This window comes from Canis aureus, chromosome X, assembly GCF_053574225.1.
Source record: "Canis aureus isolate CA01 chromosome X, VMU_Caureus_v.1.0, whole genome shotgun sequence".
Taxonomy (NCBI): domain Eukaryota; kingdom Metazoa; phylum Chordata; class Mammalia; order Carnivora; family Canidae; genus Canis; species Canis aureus.
The window spans coordinates 82,238,814-82,261,860 of record NC_135649.1 but is presented as its reverse complement, the minus strand read 5'-3'; the positions used below and the strand labels follow the sequence as shown (position 1 = coordinate 82,261,860).

At 48.3% G+C, this 23,047-nt stretch overlaps 1 protein-coding gene across 2 annotated transcripts; it reads right to left on the bottom strand.

The window, feature by feature from the left end:
- Positions 1–6,658: 6,658 nt before the first annotated feature.
- Positions 6,659–17,775, bottom strand: TFE3 (transcription factor binding to IGHM enhancer 3). Of its 2 annotated transcripts, none has more exons than XM_077889766.1 (10): positions 17,432–17,775; positions 14,981–15,094; positions 13,596–13,890; positions 12,706–12,951; positions 12,520–12,624; positions 10,763–10,880; positions 10,377–10,433; positions 10,111–10,186; positions 8,956–9,103; positions 6,659–8,497 (listed from the first exon to the last, which is right to left on the bottom strand). In XM_077889766.1, exons 1-10 carry the CDS (start codon positions 17,545–17,547, stop codon positions 8,057–8,059), a joined length of 1,716 nt encoding a protein of 571 aa, XP_077745892.1. In that variant the 5' UTR covers positions 17,548–17,775; the 3' UTR covers positions 6,659–8,056. The 2 variants fall into 2 exon arrangements, with proteins under 2 accessions (XP_077745892.1, XP_077745893.1); XM_077889767.1 differs by having other exon boundaries at positions 13,596–13,834; positions 17,432–17,459.
- Positions 17,776–23,047: the final 5,272 nt, after the last annotated feature.

Genomic DNA, 23,047 nt, shown 5'->3' with positions numbered 1-23,047 from the left:
CCTGGGAATCCAGGATCATGCCCTGGGCTGAAGGCAGTGCTAAACCGCTGAGCCACCCGGGCTGCCCCCACTTGACTTTTTAGATGCCATATTTGTCTAGAATATTTTTAGTATAAATTTAAAATGTATTTATTTTTACTAGCACAATAATTCAAGTAAATATACATAATAAATGCTTTATATTAAGATCCTATAAATTGTAATATTTAATAAAACAGATGTGCATAAAAATTTATATAAAAAATACAAATATCAATCATTACAAGCAGCAGAAAACTATGTACCTGATTTCCAGGCAAAATTGTTGAAAAACAAGTATTGAAAAATAATTTTTTAATATTTATTTATTCACGAGAGACACACAGAGAGAGAAGCACAGACAGAGGCAGAGAGAGAAGCAGGCTCCATGCAGGGAGCCTGAGGTGGGACTCGATCCCGGGACTCCAGGATCACACCCTAGGCCGAAGGTGGCGCTAAACTGCTGAGCCACCCGGGATGCCCCAAATAATTTTTTTATAAAAGAATTTAATGATAGCAAACTATCACTATTTTAGGGGAATACATTATAAATTTTTCCTGGTCAATTTTTTTCCTGGTAAAAAACAATTTCTTGTTTGTCCAGAAAATGTTTATATTTGATCAGATTTAAATTATGAAAACTCACATATATCCATAAATCAAATTTGTATTACTTACCTAAGTGCTCTTAATATTTAAAAAATCACACATACATGTTTGTAATAAAGTAAAATTTTCCCTTTTACCTTGAAATACTGTAGATAGCAGCTATAAACAATGAAAAAAACTTGTCAACTTCCCTCAGGATGAACAATGACCTTCAAAAGAAATTGCAAGTAAGTGTTTTTTTTTAAATCAAAGTATGGTTGTTATATTTGTTTTGTGTATAATAGTGATTCGACAATCCTATACAAGTCTCATCATGATAAGCATAGTTATCATCTGTCACCATGTTATTATATTATTGATTATATACTCTATGCTATACTTTTCATCTCCGTGACTTATTTATTTTATAACTGGAAGTTTCTTTTTTTTTTAACTGGAAGTTTCTACTTCTTAATCCCCTTCATCTATTTTGTCCATCCCCCTCCAACCCATCTCCTCTGGCAACCACAGTTTGTGAGAGATTTTTTTTTTTGTATTTATGCCTGCCCACCCCCCGTAAGTTGTATGATTCTTGGGGTAGTACAAGTGCAGGGTAGAGTTCTGTCTTGATGCAAAATTTTGATATTTTGTGTATCATGGATTGCTTTGCATTAATTTTCACTTTTTTGCCCCAAATTGCAGTAAAATGTTAGTTATCGCTATGTTAACTATACTGGAATTAAAATAAAAAACCAAAATGTTATTCATCTTGGTTACTGACTTTTTTTAGTAGTTTCCTTTTTTTTTAAAGTAGGCTCCCTGCCCAGCATGGAGCCCCACACTGGACTTGAACTCACGATCCTGAGATCAAGATCTGAGCTGAGATGGATTTGGACACTTAACTGACTGAGCCACCCACGCATCCGTACTGACATTTTTTTGACATCCCTTTAAATTTTGCAAGTGAGACACTTGCCTTATCTGAATCCCAGCTCTGGTTGGATTTTGGTTTTTTGTTTTTCTGGTCTTAAAATCCTTGCCCTTAAAGAGGGTTTTTAATCCATTTACACTTTTTGGAGTTACTGATATGGTCAAATTAAGCTCTATCATATTATTATGTGTTTTCTATTTGTTCCTTCTGGTTTTTGATCCTTTGTTCCTCCTTTCTTCTGAGTTAACCAAATATATTTTAATATTCAATTGTTACTCTTCTATTGGCTTTTCACCTGCCCTGTTTTCATTTCTTTAGAGCTGGCCCTAAAAATTACAAAATGCATCCTTAACTTATCACAGTCAACTGAAAGTTAATGTTGTACCATTTCACATGAGATGCAAAAGCCTTGCAACAGCATAATTTCAGGGCAGCCCAGGTGGCTCAGTGGTATAGCACTGCCTTCAGCCCAGGCTGTGGTCCTGGAGACCCAGGATTGAGTCCCATGTCAGGCTCCCTGCATGGGGCCTCCTTCTCCCTCTGCCTGTGTCTGTGCCTCCTCTCTCTCTGTGTGTCTCTCATGAATAAATAAATAAAATCTTTAAAAAAACAGTATAATTTCATTTCCCAAATCCTGTTGTTTGTGTCATTGTTACGTATATCCACATACATTGTGAATTCCACTATTCGGCTTGATACTCTCTTTTTTTTAAGATTTTATTTATTTATGAGAGAGAGAGAGAGAGAGAGAGAGAGAGAGGCAGAGGCACAGGCGGAGAAGCAGGCTCCATGGAGGAAGCCCAACGTGGGACTCTATCCCAGGTCTCCAGGATCAGGCCCTGGGCTGAAGGCGGTGCTAAACCACTGAGGGACCTGGGCTGCCCTCTTTTTTTTTTTTTTTTTTTTTACAGAGTAAATTCTATGCCCAACGTGGGGCTCTAACTCAGGATCCTTCAGGAGATCAAGAGTTGCATACTCTACTAACTGAGCCAGTCAGGTGCCCCCAGCTTGATCCACTTGAGACATGTTTTTTTTTTTAAGATTTATTTATTTATTCATGAAAGACACAGAGAGAGAGGCAGAGACATGGGCAGAGGGAGAAGCAGGCTCCATGCAGGGAGCCCAATGTGGGGCTTGACCCCGGGGCTCCAGGATCACGTCCTGGGCCAAAGGCAGGCGCTAAACCGCTGAGCCACCCAGGGATCCCCTTGAGACATGTTTTAATGATTTTTTAGAGAGGATATACAGTAACCCTTATTCTAGTTAGGGCCGTAGTGGCCTACTTTTAAGGCATGGTCTTTCTGGGTGTTTGTTTCTCATTAGGGTATTGGATGAGGATTCTACTCAGGCTGGTCAAAAGACCTATGTCTCCCAGAATGTGCAAGCATCCACATAGCTCACAGAATCCTAGGATTGATCTCTTCTTGGCCTCCTAGTTCTTTATTGTAAGCCTGCACAGTGTAGTATTTGGCCAAAAACTATAGCCATACCTGTGGTGATTTCTGGAAGTCCACCTCTAAAAAAGATTCTTTTTTTTTTTCTCCAGTAGAATGAAATCTCAGCAGCCCCATAATCTGATCTCTCCCTCCCAGCTCAGCTATATTGCTGTCTTCTGCTTGGCTCTACCTCCCTACAGGGAGGTCCTGAAAATGACCCAGGTGGAAAGAAGGTACAGTCCAGGCTCACTGCGTGCTTCCCTTGTCTCAGCCATCACATTCCAACCAGTGGAGCATAGGACACCAGATAGCCTTGATAAACTTATCTGTAGAATGACACTAACTTTTGGGTCTCAGCCCCCTCACGCCAAAAAAGCCAGAACTGACAGATGGAGACAAAAGTGATTGTGTTTGAGTAAATATACAGACAGTCCTTCCTTGTCTCAAGTAGTTTCACTTGAAGAATACAGGTAAAATATTTTGTAGGAGGTCCCTATCCCGATTTGGTTTTCTCTGCTATTTTCTCATGATTACACAAGGATTATGGGGTTTTAAGGAAGAATACTACAAAAGTGAAATTGTCAGGGTGCCTGGGTGGCTCTGTCAGTTAAGCATCTGCCTTCGGCTCAGGTCATGATCCCAGAGTCCTGGAATCGAACCCCACATTGGGCTCCCTGCTGGATGGGTAGCCTGCTTCTCCCTCTCCACCCTTGTGCTCTCTCTCTCAAACAAATAAATAAAATCTTAAAAAATAAAAGAAAGAGGGACACCTGAGTGGCTCTGTGGTTGAGCGTCTGCTTTTGGCTCAGGGAGTGATTCCAGTCCCAGGATCAAGTCCCACATTGGGCTCCTTGTGAGGAGCCTACCTCTCTCTCTCTCTGTGTCTCTGCCTCTGTGTGTGTGTCTCTTGTGAATAAATAAAATCTATTAAACTTGATGGGATGAGCACTGGGTGTTATTCTGTATGTTGGCAAATTGAACACCAATAAAAAATAAATTTATTATTTAAAAAAATAAATAAAACTTTTTAAAAAAAGAAAGTGAAATGTCCTCCTCATTGCATCACACTGAGGGGTACATGATAGCAATGTGTCTTAGAACTGGTAATGTTAACCCATTTCTTGGTTAAAGTGCTGTCAGGTTTTTCCACTGCAAAGTTACTGTTTTTCACTTTCCATGCTCTTGTCACTTGATGCAAGTGACTGATTCCAGCTCAGATTCAAGAGGAGAATTAAGCTCCAACTTTTTTGATGGGGGGGCAGAGGATCAACCATTTAATACAAATCTTGGAGGTGCTACTTTAAGGCCATGCAACTATCATGTTCACCTTAAAGTTTTGCCCACTAATTTTGGCATTTAGTGGATCAGGTCTGCAGCAATTATTACAGTGTTTTAACAATAATTTTCTGTTTCCCTCATTCCTTCTACATTTATCATTATTATTTGGAATTCTTATGTATGGAGCTGTCCAGTATCCAGCATTCATTTATTCAGTCATATAACTGATTTATGTAAGTATGGAAATTACAGGTATTTAATTGGGTGGGCTGTAAACCAATACTATCATTATTTTTTTTTAATTTTTTTTTAAATTTTTATTTATTTATGATAGTCACAGAGAGGGAGAGAGAGAGAGGCAGAGACACAGGCAGAGGGAGAAGCAGGCTCCATGCACCGGGAGCCTGACGTGGGATTCGATCCCGGGTCTCCAGGATCGCGCCCTGGGCCAAAGGCAGGCGCCAAACCGCTGCGCCACCCAGGGATCCCTATCATTATTTTTTGTTGCTCAAGTTGTCCCAGCTTTGGCCATTGGGAGCTTTCAGGATGGCTCTACTATCCTTATGACATGTCCCTTTTCTTTTGTACTTCCTTACTCTCTGGGACTATAGGACACTCCAGGCCCATCTTATACTTCCCCACCCTGGCCTTACAACCAGCCATTTTTCCAAGGATCCCTGGTTTCTTTTACTGGAGAAATGTCATTTAGAAACCAAGATCTTGGTACTAAATATGCTCATTGTTTTTTAGAAGAGCAGAGCCTACACCTCTTCAGTGGACAGATCAGGAAACTATCAGAGGAAACCCAGATAGGGCAGCTAAATGCAACGTGGCAGGGAGCTGCTAAGAGGTTCCCTCAGTGCTCCCTGCCTAAGGATAGGCATGGTCTTTTGTAATCACCTCCCCTCGAGTGAGTTGATTCTGAGAAAATACCTCGCCTTTGAGGAGATGTCACCTCCCAGGATTAGATTACAAGAGACTGTAACTTCCATTCTGGTAGTTGACTCTCTCTCTTGCTGGCTCTGACAAAGCTGAACTACCATGCTGTGAGCTGCTTCATGGAAGGAAAGGAACACATGTCAAGGACTGAAGGCCTCAGTTCAACAGGTTACAGAGAATCAAATCCTGCCCAACACCTTCCTTGATGGTAGCCTGGGGAGAGCCACTGGAGTAGAGGACCCAGCTCAGCTAGCCTGGATCCATGACCCACAAAAACTAGGGGAATGTGAATGTGTGTTGTTTTTCGTCACTGAGATTGTGGTAATTTGCTACACAGGAAGAGATAACAGATAGAGTTTCCTTACTTGGATCCTAGAACAGAAAAATAAAATCATGGAAAAAACAGTCAAATCCAAATAAAGTCTGAAAGTTGAGTTCTTGGTACTGTGCCAATGTTATTTTCTTAGCACTGATAAATATGCTATGGCTATGTGTTCATGTTATCAGGAGCTGGTGGACAGGTATGGGAACTTTACTGTCTCTGCAACTCTTCTGTAAAGCTAAAATTATTTCAGACCACAAACTTTGAGAAAAACACTTTTGGGTGTTGCATGTTATGTTTACAAAATTAAAAAGAGAATGGTGGCAGATTCAAAGAGAAAAAAGTTAAGAAGAGGTTATCAGGGAATCACCAGTCTGGCGGTAGAGACTTGACAGCCAGGCCTTATATGGGACAGTGTGATGGGACACAAAGGAGTAGCAAGTGTGGTGGTTCCCATCTGCTCGGGGAGACGCAGGCCTGGGCCTGTTGCCCATTCTGAGAGTCAGAGTCTGGTAGAGGAATTCCAAAAATAATATTTTTCCCAGTCTTCAAGAAGACATTTGTGTTTGTTTATCTCCATTTAAGTCCTACCCCCCCCAAATGTCAACATTTGTCCCAAAATGGAACCACCTCCCTGTCCCTCCACCTTGATGGTTTTTGTTTTTGCCCTTTCAGCCATCTGGCACACCTCTATTGTCTGCCAGGAGACAGCCTCAGAGGTTTCATTATTAGTTTCCAAAGTGAGCGTGCAAGGAAATCTTTGCCCCCTCGGCCCTCAGTGACATTCTTCAAGCCAGATCTCTCACTCACCTAACTTTATCATTTAGCTCTTCATCCATTTACCAGCTGTGCATCTTCAGATAGTTAAATTCTAGTGCTCAGCTTCTTCCAACATGAAATGGGAATAATAATCGGCACTTTGAGAAATAGTCCATAGATTAAAAAATTAGGTGAAACATTTGTAACAGGAGGGTGCCTGGCAGATAGTAAAGGAATGACTGCCTTTGCTTACAGGTGTTTTCTTCCAGCCCCTCTAAATTCCTTTATCCATTCCCTCTTAAGTCCGTTTCTTCCAAGAACCTTTCTTCCTCCTGGCCAGCCATGGACCATGCTCACTGGACGGTCAAAAGCAAGGACAGGAGACTCTTTGCCAAAGTTAAAAGCGCATCAAACACGCCTAGCATTTATTGTTTTAATCACAAACCTACAGACCCCTTAGTACACCCTCCTTGGGGCTTGACCCCAAAGATCCAAAGCTGACAACCTTGGGTGTATGTGGTAAGAAGGATGGGGATGGGCAGGGAGTGTCTCTTAACAGCTCTGAAATGGGGGAGATTCCTCCAAATGAAGAACCAGGTAGAGGCCAGAGGTTGGAGGTGATCTAGCTTCTGAGAAGGGGAAGGGGGGGGCCAATAAAAAAATCAGATAAACAAAAGAGGGGTACATATGCTTTTGCAACCCTCCCTCCAAGCCTCTGCTTTGGTGGGGTAGGCTTCCACATCTTCCTGGGCTTGGAAACTCCCCCAGAAAGGCCCCTTCCTTCATCCTGTTCCTCTACAAACTCAAGAGTGCTGGTTCTGGGAACCTGGACTCAGTACCCCCTAATCCCTATCACCTCCCCAAACTGCCCTTCATGGAGGCAGGACTCTGCCCAAGGGTAAGGGTCTGTCACTCACTCCTGATCTAGGTCCGGAATGTCGACCCACAAGATTTCAAGATCTGCCCCTTTCTCTAAGGGCAAGGTAGGCTCAGAGCCCTCCTAGGTTAAGCCCCGTTGGTCCCAGGTTAAGGCTGGGGAGCTTAAGTACCACTCCCCCCTGCAGTGTGGAATGCTTGGATGGGATGTTGCTAAGGGACAAGGTCTGTGATCTCCACATGGTGGCCAGATCTTTCTGAGTCCTCCATGCCAGAAATACCAGCGCTCCTGTGCCTATAAGGGAAGGGGCGGGGCCTGGCTCCGGGAGCGCTAGAAGGCCAGGACTGAGCTCCCAGGTAAAGGGGCTCTCATCTTCACTTCTGTTCCTAGGCTGGACAGGGCGAGGATCATGGGAAAGGGGCAGGGCTTAACCCCTCAGGGTGGGACCTCTACTATTTTGACTCCTCTTCCTTGCCAGGATGGAATAGACCAGCAGTTCCGAGAGAGGGGGTGGACCAGTATCTTGCTACTTCCTTATCCTAGGAGACCCAACTAGGGAAGTCCCTAAGTGACAGGAGCCTAGCTCATCCTGCCTCCTTCCCTCACCTCGGCAAGGGCAGGTCCCATGGAGCAGGGGCGAGGCTGTGATATCTAGGGTACAGGCCCCACCGTTACTGCCTTCTCCAAGGCTAAAATACCTCACCGGCTGGTATTGTGGGGGAGGGGGCGGGGCCTCATCTGACTCCTCCTCCTTGCCTGGTTACAGGGGTGGGACCTCATCACATCTGCTCTTTCCCCATAACACCTGGGCAGAGCAGTCTCACGGAAGGGTGGGGGAAAAGGCGGGGCCTCATCCTGACGTGTCCTCCTTTCCTGGGTGGGGAAGTCCCAGGGGAGGTGAGGCCTGATCAGGACTCCTCCTCCATGCTGAAGCTGCTGCGGCGACTGCTGGCCTTGGAGACAGCGGGAGATACCGATGAAAGCAGGGGGTCAGAGGCAGCCCGCAGTGGGGACAGGGCGCCCGACAGTCCCCCCACCACCCCTTCCTCCTCCTCCATCAGAATGTCCTCCAGCCCCAGATGGAAGGGGTCCCCCAGATCCCCCAGGTGGTCGCTGGGAAAGTGCAGGTCCAGAAGGGCATCCGAGGGTGGCGCTGGGGGATGCTGATGGGGAGCACTCTGGGCAGATCCCCCAGCTGCGTGAAATGTTGCTGTGCCTGGCCTGCTCTCCTCCTCAATGTCCAGCTGCTCTGGCTTGAGGCTGTCAGAGGCTGAAGTTGTGGCCAGGGAGAGCAGCCCTGGGGTGGGAGGTACTGGCAGACCATGGATCTGTGCCTGCAATTCTAGCTCCTGCAAAAAGTAGGGGGTGGGGGTGGGGGTATCAGATGGGGTTCATAGTTTCTCAGAGGCAGAGAAGTGTAATGGTTAGAAGGGCAGGCTGCCGGGGTGTGAAATCCACTTCTCCTACTCATTAGTTGTGTAACCTTTAGGCAAGTTGCTTAACCCTGCTGGGCCTCAGCATCCCACTCTGTAAAACGAGTATAATAATGGTCCCTGCCTCACAGGATCACCATGAGGGCTAACTTTAGCACGTGGAGATAAGGCTCCTGTCACAGCGTGTGGCTGGAGACAAACACCATATACTTTAGCCGCTGTTCATCACTAGTCTCCTTAAGGTTACGATTCCTACTTATCGTCACCATCCGTGAGTCAGGAAGCCCGGGGATCCCCCAGGTGTTCTGCCTCTGCCTCTGCCTGCAGGAAGCACCCTCCCCAGTCACCTTGGCCACTGCCTTTTCCTCCCAAACCTGAATTCGGAGCTGCAGGCTGCGGTTGGTTTGCTCCAGGGAACGCTGCCGGCTCTCCAGGTCTTTAGAGCGCTGCTGTTCCTTCTGCAACTTGCGGATATAATCCACGGAGGCTTTCAGGATGGTACCCTTGTTCCAGCGCATCTCTCTGTAGGGCCCGGAAGGAGGGAGTGTTGCGTCTGGGTTCTCTTGGGAGCTGAGGGGGACAACTGCACCAGGCAGAGTGCCCACCACAGGCCTAGGCCCAGGATGGGGGGGGTGGTACATGAAGGGTATGGAATGCCCTGCCTAGGTGTTCTGGGGGAAGAGCAAGTCAAGGCTCCTAGAACATGGAAAACTATTCCCACCTCAGGGCCTCCAGGCCAGCTGTGCCCTCACCTTGAACATTCTTTGCCAGACACCCACATGGCTCCTGCCTCACCTCCTTAGGCTCTTTATTCAAATGTTCTCTTGTCAGCCCAGGCCTGCCCTGAGCCCGCCCTCTTCACCCGGAGTTGTATCCCTCGTCAACCTTCCCCCATCTTCTTTATTCCCTTTTTCAAAATAAACTCTATGCCCAACGTGGAGCTTGAACTTACAACCCTGAGGTCAAGAGTCGCACACTCTACCGACTGAGCCAGTCAGGCACCCACCCCCCAATCTTCTCTTCTTTATTTTTCTTTGCAACACTCATCACAATCGCCCATATTTTACTTATTTATCTTGTGTGCAGTCTGTCTGCCTCCACTAAAATATCAGTTCCAGGAGCTCAGGGACTTTTGTCTGTTTCGGCCCTCTGGTGTCCTCAGGGCCTAGTGCGGTCCCTGACACAAAGCAGCCCAATGCGACTATTGAACAAATAATTCAGAGGTACTAAATGGACAAAAAACTAAGTGCCTCTGTCATATGGGGACCAGATGAGGCGCACACACTGCAACATCATGCATCTAAAATTTTCGGTTAGGAAAAAAAAAAAAAATTAAAAAAAAATAATAATAAAATAAAATTTTCGGTTAGGGACAGGTAAAGGCTGCACCCCTACTCATAATGATGAAACCTGGGTGGGCAAGGGCCCGGGGCAGGAATGCTGGGCAGTTCCTGCTCAGGAACAGCTTTAGAGGAATGGGGTCCTTGTCCCACCTTCTGTCAGCCCAAAGCTCCCAGGCCCAGACTCACGGGTCACTGGACTTGGGGATGAGGGTGCCCAGCTCCTTGATCCTGTCGTTAATATTGAATCGCCGGCGACGCTCAACTTTGGGGGTGGGGGTGGCAGGGAGGAGAGAAGAGTGGGAAAGTTGTCAGTAGGTTGGGGGGGGGAGAGCGGGAGCTGGGTCAGGGGGAGGTGTTGCGGGGACAGACTGCCACCTACCCCTCCCCAGGGAAGGCCAGGGTGTGGATCGAGGCAGGGCTGCATGCTGTCAAGGGCACATCAGCTCACTCACTTAGGTTGTGATTGTCTTTCTTCTGCCGTTCCTTCAAAAGGGCCTTGGCCTCCGTCTCTGGAAGAGAGTGGGGAACAGTCAGGGCTTCTGCACATGGGGAAGGCAGAGGGCAGCACATACAGCTGCCAGGGGTAGGGGTTGGTGGGTACGGGCAGGGAAGTGACTTTTGAAAAAAGTGCCACTTTCAGGAGTTTTTAAAGAAGCCCTAGTGACAGGTCATTTGTTAAAATCAGGAAGAGAGAGGAAGCGGGGTCAAAGCTGGCCAATGGGCCATGTGGAAGGAGAGGGCAAAGAGCCCCCTCCCCCAGTATCAGGCCCACCTGGTTGACAGGGGGCTCACCCTGGGGCACAAAATGGGCACATGAGGCCAAGACCCTGGCCCTTACCAGAGATCTCCCGTTTGATGTTGGGCAGCTCAGCTGGGCAGGAGTTGCTGACAGTGATGGCTGGCGTGGCCACACCCTGACCACTGTACACATCAAGCAGATTCCCTGATACAGGCAGCTGGGGGCAGGGAGGGCAGAGAAATGATGGCTAGGACCAGCCCTGGGCTTGGTCCCTTCTTGGAACCAGATCCCCAACCCTCTGCAAGCTTCACAGATAATCTCTTGTAAGGACAGGCCGATTTGGCATAGGCACCCTTCCTTCTCTTGCAGGGGAATCTCGCATGGCAACTCTAGGAAGGACAGGATGCAGGGGACCTACCCTGCTTCACGAGGGTACCTGAGTCTGCCAGGGCTGTTCATCATGCCCTCAAATCCCTCAGCAACCTCTGAAGCCCCCCTCCCAAACTCTGGGATTGGCTCTGAGAAGAAAGGCTGGAAAACCACCCTTCTTAGATCTTTGTGAGCTACGACACAACATTCCAGCCCGTTAGCCCCTCCTAGCACAACATTCCAAGTCAGCATTCTTGGAACACTCCAACTCAATCTCAGACCTTGGGAAATTGTCATGGTAACATTCCATCTAAAGTCTGACCTTCTGGAGACTTCCAGCCCCATCTCTAGTCTTCACCGTGAGCATGTCGCATCAGCTCATGTACATGGTCACACACCGAGCTCCTGACACTAGTATCTTCCTATGTGTTCTGCTCTCTCAGGATTTCTTGTCCAACTACTCAACAAGCACTGCTTTTATGCCAGCCTTGACTTTTTTCTCTCCTTCGCACTCTCCTGGCTATACTATAGGGCAACACACTCATCCTTAAGTAATTAGTCCCAACTCTTGATGAGTTATCATCTCTTGAAACCCCTGCCAGTCTACTGGATCCATGTAATATAAGGTCCCAACCTCGGGCACCTGGGTGGCTCAGTGGTTGAGCATCTGCCTTTGGCTCTGGTAGTGATCCTGGAGTCCTGGGATCAAGTTCCACATTGGGTTCCCCATGGGAGCCTGCTTCTCCCTCTGCCTATGTCTCTGCCTCTCTCTGCATGTCTCCCATGAACGAATAAATAAAAATCTTTTTAAAAATGTTCCAATCTATAGCTGTGTCCAAATCAATAACAAGTTCTGAGAAGCTAGTGCCACTTTTATACCTGCTTGTCCTTTTGGTAAGTTGGAAAGAAACAAAGCTATAGCCACTCGGTATGTCCCAAAGCAAGTTATGGGACTCCTGAATGTTCCAGGACCAGAATGGTATAACATATTAGTACATCCCTTGTTCTAGAGAGTTTTATCCACTCTTTGCAAGGACCCAGCCTCTTGGCATGGTTCACTGAAACAGATGTTGTACATTCCAATCACTCCCAAGGTTCAACCACACCGTGTTTTGAGACTTTTGACACATTCCAATCACTACATGGTCTGGGTATGTCTCAATGACCCAAATCTATTGGTACATTCAAATTGCTATAAGAGTCCCATTTCTTGGTCCCTCCCACACTGAAGCTTGAATGCTTTGGTAGGCCCTGATATTTTCATGAAGTCCCCACCCTTGTGTATATCAAAATCTCCAACATCAACCTTTCTATGCAGCCCAACACAAGGTATCAGGGCGCTAGTATGCTCTAATCTCCTCATGTGGCCTCCTTCTCTTAGTACAATCCAAAGTAAAAGTCTTATATACACAACCAGCCTGAGTGTTGTCTCAGTGACAGAGGGGTACAGCTAATTGTCAGACCAGCCTCCCATCTCAGGGTCTCACCGTGCTGGGGAGCTGCAGCCCTGCAGTGCCTCCGGGCAGGTAGCTAAGCATCTCATCATTGTAACTGGATTCCAGGCTGATGATCTCATCAATGACATCATCAATCTGGGGGAAGAAGTGAATATAGACGAGTGTTAGAACAAGCTAGAGGAGGGGAGCACAGGAAGATTGTCTGCAGCCACTTACCTCCTTCTCTGAGCTGGACCCAATGGTGAGTAGCGCCATGGGGCTGTTGGGAGCGCTGCCTGTGGGGCCAGTAGCATGGGCAGCCTCAGGGGCAGGGAGTGGCTGGGCACTAGCAGCCCCTGGTGGTGGGGTGAGGGCCTGGGAAGCCAGCTTGGGGCCGAGTGTGGTGGACAGGTACTGTTTCACCTGCTGCCGGCGTGCCTGCTGTAGGTGGTAGCGTGTTGGGTTCTCTAAATGGGTCTGCACCTGTGGGATAAGGGCGAGGAGGGATGGAAGGGGACAAGGTAGGATGGGGTGACTTGGAGTCCCAGGCTGACCCTCAGAGGTTATCTGCTTCTAGGCTCAGGCCAGCAAACCAGGCCTAGAATCTGAGACATGCCCCCCTCCCCAAATACTGGTAAGTCTCCCTCAGGACCCAAACTCTCTTTCTCAGAAATCCCTCAGAGCCCCACAAGAGCTACCTAACACTGACAGTATCCTTCAGTTTCTGGAGCACCTTGTCACAGTTCCCAAGACTCCCCCAGCCCCTGTCTCTGACACTACCTAAGAGACCTGAGAACCACATGTAGCTTCCCAAGTCACCCCAATGGCCAAACTCCTAATGTATTACACATACAGGAAGCTCTTCCTACAGAGTTCTTCCTGGGGTTACTTCACAGGCCCCAGAGCCCACATGAGGCATTCATGAACTTCTGTGGTCCGCCAAGACTCCCCGTGGATCCCAAGAACCCCTTACCACTGTACAAGAACACCTTGCAACCCCTAAACACAGCCTATTTGAACAGTAACTGGAACCTTCCTTAGAGCCTCTAGGACCTTGGCCCAAAAGCCACCAGGACCACTCCTCAGTCACTGAGACCCTTCCCAGGGCCTCTGAATGTCACCCTTACCTTGAGCACCTCCCTGGGCACCTGAGCAGGGGGAGGACGGCCCAATGTGTGGCCCCCCGCAGAGACGCCAACGACAGAGATGGCAGGAGAGGCAGGGGCAGGGCTGGGGAAGGAAGAGGCTGCGGCCTGTTCCCGACGCTCACGCCTCTCCTGCTCCTGGGCCTGGGCCCGCATTAGCTGCTGCCGCAGCAAGACCCGCGATGAAGAAGAGGACGACATGGCAGGGGTCCTGGAGCCCCCTGCAGAAGATGATGTAGAGAGTGGAGCTGGGGTGGCTTGCAGTGATATTGGGAGGCTGTGGAATGGGAAATATGGGGCCACAGGTAAGCTAAAAGTCTCATCCCAAGCCTAAGGAGTCATCGTGGGATGGAGCAGATGCTGTAATTAGGTCCGCTCTCTGCCTTCAGGGGCCACAATGTGGAGCGGCACACCCAGGAACCAGGCCTGGTCACCGCTCCCAGGGGTCACAGTCTGATAGGAGAGACACTGTAACTGAGTCCAGGCCCAGCCCTCGAGGGTCACTGTCTGATGGGGGAGGCACTGGAACCAGGCTGAATCTCAGCCCTTAGCAGTCACAGTCTGGTGGGGGAGCTTTAGCCCTGGGTCCTTATGGTGAAGGATCTGGGCCCGTTCAAACACTGAGGAGAGATGCCATTGCTAGGCTCTGGAAGAGGGAGTCATCCTATTTACAGGAGAGCAGAAGGATGCCAAATTGGAGCTGTGGCAGCAGATTGGTATACAGAGGGCTCTCAAGCTCAGTTTGGGGCTGAAGATGCTCCCTGAGCTCCTGGTTGCAGTTGTCTGGCTACAGGGGCAACTGCAGGCCCTTTGTACCCGCCCCCCTCCCCAGGCCTCTAGTCCCAGGCTAGCCAGTCTTGAAAATCTCAGAGATTTCACAATCCTCTCTTCCAGGTCCCCTCCCCTCTCTTAGAGCCCAGGCCGATGACTCAGCACATTTAGACTTCCAAGCTTGGGGAAAAAAAAAAAAGAAGAGACCAGCAGGGGTTCCTCAAGGGTTGGGGGCGGGTAAGTCTGTTGAGTGGGGGAAGGGGTAAGCAAAGGTTATGGGTATGGCTCTCCCCACCTGGGGGCTGCACACTAGCAGGCCATCCTACTTCTCTGGGGCATTCTAGGCTCCCTGCAATATTTGTGGATGAATGGGTATGCAGGTTTTGGGTGGGGGAGGCAGGGGAGTTCTGGTTCAAGAGAATGGAATCCCAGCTTGGCCACCTGCTTTCTCGTTTGACATGTTCTTTCTGGCCCCTCACTTTACTATCTGGAAAATGTAGGCTGGCAGAAGAGTTGGCCTGTCACTGAGGGCCTCTGCCCATCAGGAAGGAATGGAGGGGCCTGAGGAATTGGGAGTGGAGTCAGAAGAGACAGACCTTGAGCGTAGTGGTAGTGGTTGGCTTTTGAGCTCGTAGAAGCTGTCAGGATCAAGAACGCTTTCTAATTCGATGTCAGCAACGATCCCAGATTCCGGAAGCAAAGAGTTGAGGCTGAGGGTGGAAGGGAGGTAAGGGTGATGGTCAGTTAAGTATATGGAGACTGCACTCCCCTCTAAGAGAGAAAGAACAAGTGGGCAGTGGGAGGAGAGAGATACACACAGGGGTGGGAGGGGATAACACAGAGTGCATCCTTCCCAGGAGGTGACCCTGCTGGGTACCACCACCAGGACTTCCCAGATCTTCCCTGCCCATACTCCTCTTCCCTCCCCACTCTCTTTTGCTCTGTTATCCAAAGTCCCTTAGGATTCAAAATAGTAAGAGTGCCCAGATCCCAACTCCTCACTCTCACATAATCATGTTAACAACCTAGGTTTGAGGGAAAACAGAAATGAAGAATTCAGGAATGACAATTCACTTTGCAGGAGTCCTGACTTTGCATTCAGAGTTCTTCCAGCCCCCACACCCCCTACTGGGGTCCTGGCAGCTGAATGTGAGCCCCCATTTGTCTACACATAGCAGGGTAGGGGCAATCTTCAGCACAGCAGTCTATTGTAACACAAACTGAATGCATCACAAAGAACTGGGGTCGATGATTCACTTGACGGAAGGATCCACGACTTTGCAAATTAGCCCCCCCACCCTGCCCCCCACCTCGCCCCAGCCAGAGTTGAGGGTATGCCTGTACACACCCAAATACAAAATGGAAATATCAAGGGCTCCCCTTATTCCAGCAAATTGGATTTAAAAGAGGGAGAATTTGGGTGGATGATCCGCTTATACAAGCATTCTTTTCTTGGCGGGAGGAGCCTGTCCAGCATTCAGCTGTTTTTTTGGATGGAACAACACACACACACACACACACACACACACACCTCTAATACCAACACCCATTGACATGAAATAAGAACCCATGTACACCCCTCCCTTTCAACTATTTCCACTACTGTGATGAGCCAGGTTGTTATGAAGGCATCAGAAGATGGGGAAGCATTAGATGCAAAGGCTCCTGCTCAGCCCTCCAGGCTGGGGGCATTCACACACACGTGGATGGATATGCATCCTGAATTGAGTCAAAGACTGAATCCTGAGTGACTATGGGTCACTTGGCTTGACAAGAACTCTCTTCCCTCCCCAACGATCTGTGTCTTCCTTCCTTTCCTCACCCTCAGATGGGGACCTAAAACCACCCAGGAAGTAGGGAAGAGGAAGCTCAGGGAGCCGCTGAGCTCAGCACAACCCCAGGAAGAAAGCAGGCAAAGCCCCAGCTCATGCTTATGCACCCATTGCACAGAAGTTAGAAGAGATGGGCTCTGGGGTGGAAAGGGTGTGGAGAGAGGGCTGGGGCTTACAAGTCGGCTGATGGAAGTGAGGATGGAAAGAGGACCCAGAGGACCCACCCAGGCAGGGATGGTGCAATTGGTGCTCATTCCAGCTCCAGAGACAGCTTGGAGAGTATTTCCAGGGTCTGACAGACAGACTGGGAGGGGGAGAAAAAGAATACGCGTGCATACACGCGCGCACGGGTGTGCGTGTGCACGTGTGTGCATGCGCGCAGGGGTAGAACCTGGCTGGCTGAGAGGCTAGGATGGGTGGCAGCAGGAACAAGACCCTCCTCTGGGTTCCCAAATAAGGTCTGAGGCCTTCTCTGAGCTAAGAAGTAGCACCATCTCTTTTGCTTCTGTCTGCCTCACTGTCTCCCATTCAAGCCCCTATGGGGCTGTGGGAAGAGGACTTTTCCACTATCCCTGGGATCTGACCCAGCTGGGTGGGTGGGCAAGGATTAAGTGATTATTCTGGTCAGGTCTTGATGAATGTTGTTTCTCTTCCTCACTCACACACACAAAGCTGGTCCCATGTAACATATCTGAGATAGCCCCAAATACTTCCAGATTCCTGTTATCCCCAAACATAGCCTCAAGCAACCGGCCACTGGGAATCACCCAGCTTCCAAGACAGCACTTCTGTCTCCTAGGACCCCTTCTCTGACACTGAGGGGAAAAGTCCTTCTGATCAGTGCCTCACCTACATAGTACAACCTCAAATTCATCTCCCTCATGCCTGACTCAAGGACCCTAAATTCAGCCTCAGTGCCCCAAGTTCAGTTACCCTAGACTAGGCTCTGGATACAACAGAATCTTCCCCACAAACCCAGTCAAGAGACCCTCAGATCGGAGCCAGCCCTCCCTTAATGCACTTCCATGACTTCTTTAAGCCTCAGTCCAAGCAGGCCACCGCCGGATTCCTTAGGTTCCCCCCCAAGACCGGCGCCCCGACGTCCTCCAAGCCTAGGCCAAGGGCCTCCAATCCCAGTCCTGGGCTCCCGTTGTCCCCCCAGATCAGACCCCCAAGAACCCCAGTCAGCACTACCGGCCCCAGGCAGCCCCGCACCTGAGCAGCTGGGCCGAGTCGGCTGGCCTGCGCTCCTCCAACAGCACGAACACGGCTCGAGGGCCTTCCGCGCTGGCCTCTACGCCGTCCCGAGCTGGCTCGGCTGCATGAGACATGACGCCCGGCCCCGGGCGAGCCCTGCCAGGCCGGTCGGGCCTCGGCCCGGTCCCCCTAACAAAATAAGAGTCCCCCTCCCCCCGCTCGCCACCGCCTCCTCCGCTAAGCCATGGAGCGAGCTCTGCGCGGGCGGGCGGCGTCGGGGCGATGGGATGGGCCGTGAGTCATCCCCCGCCCTGAACAGACCAACACCCCCCAACCTAACCCCGGACGACCGCCCTCCTCCCCCTCGTCCTCTTCCCCCTCCTCCCTGAGCTGGGGAAACTCCACAGGAAGTGACCACACGGAGGACGGACGGCTCGCCGGGCCACCCCTCTGAGTGAGGCGGCCAATCATTGAGGGGTGGCTCGAGGGCCCGCCCTAAGCTACGCCTCCGACGCGGAGGGAAAACTAGATTCGGCCGGCCCTCGTTCCGAGAAGGACGCATTTAGGCCACGCCCCCAGAGCCAGAGGCAAATCAGCGAGAAGTGCTTTGATTAAGCCACGCCCCCTCCTCGCAAACGATCCCTCCGCAAGATTTTTAAGCCGCTCCTTGAGTCCTCTGCGCCTGCGCTCCGATGGCCCGTCAGCGCAGAGGGTCTCCAGGCCGCTCTTCTAGCAGCAGAACCGCGCCCCCTCTTGGCCAATGTTTATAATATCAGCTCCCTATGTTGCGCTGCAGCCTCCATCTAGCCCTGTCTCAGCCAAAATCAAAAGCAGGCCTAGGCAGCTAGGTTCCCTGGAGGTGCGCACCAAAAATCCCGCCCACAAACTAGCCGCCCAGCTGGTCTTCCCGGGAGCACTCCGCCTACTCTGTGTCACCCAGAGCACTTGTTGTACTAGGTCGTCCTGCTCACGTAGTAAGTGCTTAATAAATCCTTGACAGATAGATGAATGAGTGGAAGGATGGAAATTATATCTGGTACCTTCCGTGAATGATTTCTAGAATCATGAAGACCCGGTTTGGATTTGAGGAAGGGATTGCCCCTCTCAGAGCTTCAGCTTTCCTGGCCTGTCAAATGGTGGTGGTGGTGGTGGTGGGTGCCTCATAATACCTGTCTGACAGGGTTATTATGAGGATTAGAGATAATTTATGAAAAGTGCTAGCAGGTGGTTTGGCATACAGTAAGCTCTCCAAAACTTGATTCACACATTTGTGCACTGATTCAACAAATATTTATTGAACTCCTCTGTGTGCCAGATACATGCAAGCTAGCTTGCACACAGCAGAGGATCCCCCACACATACCTTCAGGTGCGTAGTCAGCTCACAGAAAACCTAGACCTACGACCTTACCTTCCTCCTTCTAACATCCCAAAACCCTGCCCAGCAGTTGGACCTCAGGGAACTTCAATGAGGTCTCATTTGTCTTGCACGGTCCTGTATTGACACAGGAAGTTGGCTTGGTAAACATGCACATCCCCACAGGCCCTTGCAGCCCCATTATCCACACAATAAAGAAGATAATTCTTGGGATCCCTGGGTGGGTCAGCGGTTTAGCGCCTGCCTTCGGCCCAGGGCATGATCCTGGAGTCTCAGGATCAAGTCCCACATTGGGCTCCCTGCATGGAGCCTGCATCTCCCTCTGTCTGTGTCTCTGCCTCTCTCTCTCTCTCTCTCTCTCTGTGTCTCTCATGAATGAATAAAATCTTTTAAAAAAGATGATAATTCTTTCCCAAATTAATCCCTTTTTAGATTTATTTATTTATTTCAGGGGAAGAGAGGAGAGAGAGAGAGAGAGAGAGAGAACGCACCAGGGAGGAGGGGCAGAGGGAGAGGGAGAAAGAGTCTCAGCTGGTCCTGGGCCTTGATCTCAGGACTCTGAGATCATGACCTGAGCCCAAACCAAGAGTCTGATGTTTAGCTGACTGCACCACCCAGGTGACTCCACCAAATTAATCTTTTTAAAAAAATCAACACTTTACCAATAAAAATTCCAAAATGGAACTCATAGACCTGATGTTAAAATTCCTATGGTGCCTTAAATATGTGAAAGTATCTAATTTTATAAAAGAGGAAGAAAGGGGGGAGCCATTAACTTACTAGATTCAAAATATATCACAAAGCACTAGTAATTAAAACACCATGATATGGGAGTAGGACTAGAAAATTAGATCTAGGGGATCCCTGGGTGGCTCAGCGGTTTGGCTCCTGCCTTCAGCCCAGGGCATGATCCTGGAGTTCTGGGTTTGAGTCCTGCATTGGGCTCCCTGCATGGAGCCTGCTTCTCCCTCTGCCTGTGTCTCTGCCTCTCTCTCTCTCTCTCTCTCTCTCTCTGTGTGTGTCTCTCATGAATAAATAGATAAAATCTTAAAAAAAAAAAGAAAATTAGATTGATTTTACAGGACAAGTCCAAAAATCTACTTAGGTACTTGGAAAAAAAATTTTTTTTAAAGATTTTATTTATTTATTCATGAGAAACAAAGAGAGAGAGAGAGACATAGGCAGAGGGAGAAGCAGGCTCCATGCAGGGAGCTCAATGTGGGACTCGATCCCAGGACTCCAGGATCACACCCTGAGCCAAAGGCAGCCGCTCAACCTCTGAGCCACCCAGTTGTCGGTACTTGGAAGAATTAATAAGCAATATTTCAAGAATGATATTTCAAATAACTGGGAGGTAGATGGACTCATTTACTAAAATGGTTTGGAGAGAAATAACTATCTTTTGGGGGGAGGGATTAGACTCCTAATTTACACAATTCAGAAAAAAAAATAATTCCATGGGGCTTCACCTTGGTGGAGCATGCAACTTTTGACCTCGAGGATGTGAGTTCAAGCCCCACGCTGGGTGTAGAGATTACTTAAAACTAAAATCTTTTTTTTTAAAGGAAAAAGAAAAAGAATTTCAGATTAGTTAAAGACCTAAACATTTGAAAAGAAACTATAGGGCAGCCCAGGTGGCTCAGCGGTTTAGTGCCACCTTTAGCCCAGGGCGTGACCCTGGAAACCCGGGATCAGTCCCACATCCGGCTCCCTGCGAGGAGCCTGCTCACTCCCTCTGCCTATGTCTCTGCCTCTCTTCCTCTCTGTGTACACTCTCATGAATAAATAAATCTTTAAAAAATAAATAAATAAAAAGAAACTATAGAAAACATCAGAACAGGGGCGCCTGGGTGGTTCAGTTGGCTAAGCGTCTGCCTTTGACTCAGGTCATGGTCCCAGGGTCCTGGAATCCAACCCTGCATCGAGCTCCCTACTCAGTAGAGAGCCTGCTTCTCTCTCTCCCTCTGTCCACACCCCCTCCCACAAATTCTCTCTCAAATAAATAAATAAATCTTGTAAAAAAAACACATCAGAACCAAATAATTTTGGAGAATATATTAACAACTTCAGCATATATTAACTTCAGCATATAACAACTTCAGAATATATTAACAACTTCAAAATAAGGACTTCTTAAAACAAGATATGAAAGGCAAAAGAGCGACGCCTGGGTGGCTCAGTGGTTTAGTGTCTGCCTTTGACTCGGGTCATGATCCCGGGGTCCTGGAACCAAGTCCCGCATCAGGGTCCCTGCAGGGAGTCGGCTTCTCCCTCTGCCTATGTCTCTGCCTCTCTCTCTCTCTGTCTCTCATGAATAAATAAATAAAATATTTAAAGAAAGAGAGAATAAGAAAGGCAAAAGATATTTTAAAAGTGACAATAAGCAACATTGACCATCCAAGGATGGTCAAGTACTTTATCTGTATTAATTCATTTTAATCCTCACAACAGACCTCTGAGTAGGGTTCCATTTATTGTCCCAACTTTTCAGATCAGGAAACCAGGGTATACCTAGGTTAAGTCATTTGCCCTAGGTCACCCCAGTTTGTAAAACCTGAAAATAAAACCCAAGCATTCTTTACCACCCTGCTGCACTGTCTCTCCAATTTGATCACATGAAAATACATAAAATCTTTAAAAAAAAGAATGCAGGTGGAAGCCACAAGAGGGTAAATTAAGAATACCATTGGGGGGTTGGAAGATGGTCTGGGGTGCAGTCGAAGGGACTATGGGAAGATAGCGAGTGATTAGAGACAGAGTCTGGTCTTCTGTGAAGGTTGTTAAAGCAGTAGAGCTGTTCACTCTCATTGGATGTGTGGTCAGCTGTCTAATGACCCCCCACCAAAGAGGTCCATGTCTTAATCCCTCGTACCTGTGAATGTTACCTTATGTCACACAGTAGGGGTTGCAGATGTGACTTAATTAAGGATTTTGAGATGGGGGATTATCCTGGATTATCTCAATGGAATGTGATTATAATCACAAGCATCCTTATAAAATGAAGGCAGAGGCAGATTTGACAGAAAAGAAGGCAGTGCGACCACTGAGGCAGAGATTGTAGCGATGTGGCCACAAGCCAAGGGATGCAGGTAGCCACCAGAAGCTGGAAGAAGCAACAAGAAGATTCTCCTCTAGAGTCTGCAGAGAGTACAGCTCTTATGACACTTTGATTTTGGCCCATTGAAACTGATTTTGGACTATTGGCCCCCAGAACTGTGAAAGAATTTACTTCTTTTATTTTAAGCCATCAAGTGTGTGGTAGTTAGTTACAGCGGCCACAGGAAAGGAATACAGATTTTGGTACTTGGATGCAGGTTGTTGCTTTGTCCTCTGCTTGGGCTGTCATAACAGAATACCACAGACTGGGCACATTAAACAACAGAAATTTATTTTCTCACAGTTCCAGAGACCAGAAGTCCAAGACCAAGGTGTCATCTGGATTCGTTTCTGATGAGGACTGTCTGCCTCACTTGCACACAAACACACAGTGGAGAGGAAGGAGTAGAGGGAGAGAGAGAATCTCAAGCAGACTCCCCACTGAGCAGTGAGCCCACTCAATCCTACCACCCTGAGACCATGACCCAAGCTGAAACCAAGAGTTGGACTTACAACTGACTGTGTCATCCAGGCACCCCCTCTTCTTCTTCTTATAAGGACACCAATCCTATTGGATTAGGGCACCTCTTATGACCTCATTTAACTTTAATTACCTCCCCAAAGTCCCTATTTCCAAATATATTCATATTGGGAGTTATGGCTTCAACATATGAATGGGGGGGCACAACTCAGTCCATAACATGTTGTAATAAATCCTAAAAATGTTGAAATGGCTTTGGAACCAGATCGTGTACAGAGGCTAGAAGACGTTTGAGGTACACAATAGAAAAATCCTAGATTGCCTTAAACAGACTGTTGTTAGAAATATGTATGTTAAAAACACTATTGGTGTGGTGCCTTGGTGGCTCAGTCGGTTAAGCATCTGCCTTCAGCTCAGGTCATGATCCCAGGTTCCTGGGATTAAGCCCCGTATTGGGCTCTCTCCTCAGTGGGGAGTCTGCTTCTCCCTTTCCCTCTGTCCCTCCCCACTCTGCTCATGCTCTCTCTTAAATAAATAAAATCTTTTTTTAAAAAAGTACTGTTGTTGAGGGTTCAGAAGGAATTGAGGAGCACAGTAGAGAAATCCTACATTGTCCTAAGAATACATATATCATCATAAACTGTGTTGGTAGAAATATGTTAAAGGTGCTCTGATAAGGA

Coding starts and splice junctions, on each gene's coding strand:
- TFE3 (XM_077889766.1), bottom strand. CDS start 17,547: ATGTCTCATGCAGCCGAGCCAGCTCGGGACGGCGTAGAGGCCAGCGCG. Junction 10,187..10,376: donor GAAAGACAATCACAACCTAA/GTGAGTGAGCTG, acceptor CCACCCCCAAAG/TTGAGCGTCGCCGGCGATTC. Junction 8,498..8,955: donor GCCTGCAGCTCCGAATTCAG/GTTTGGGAGGAA, acceptor TACTTTTTGCAG/GAGCTAGAATTGCAGGCACA.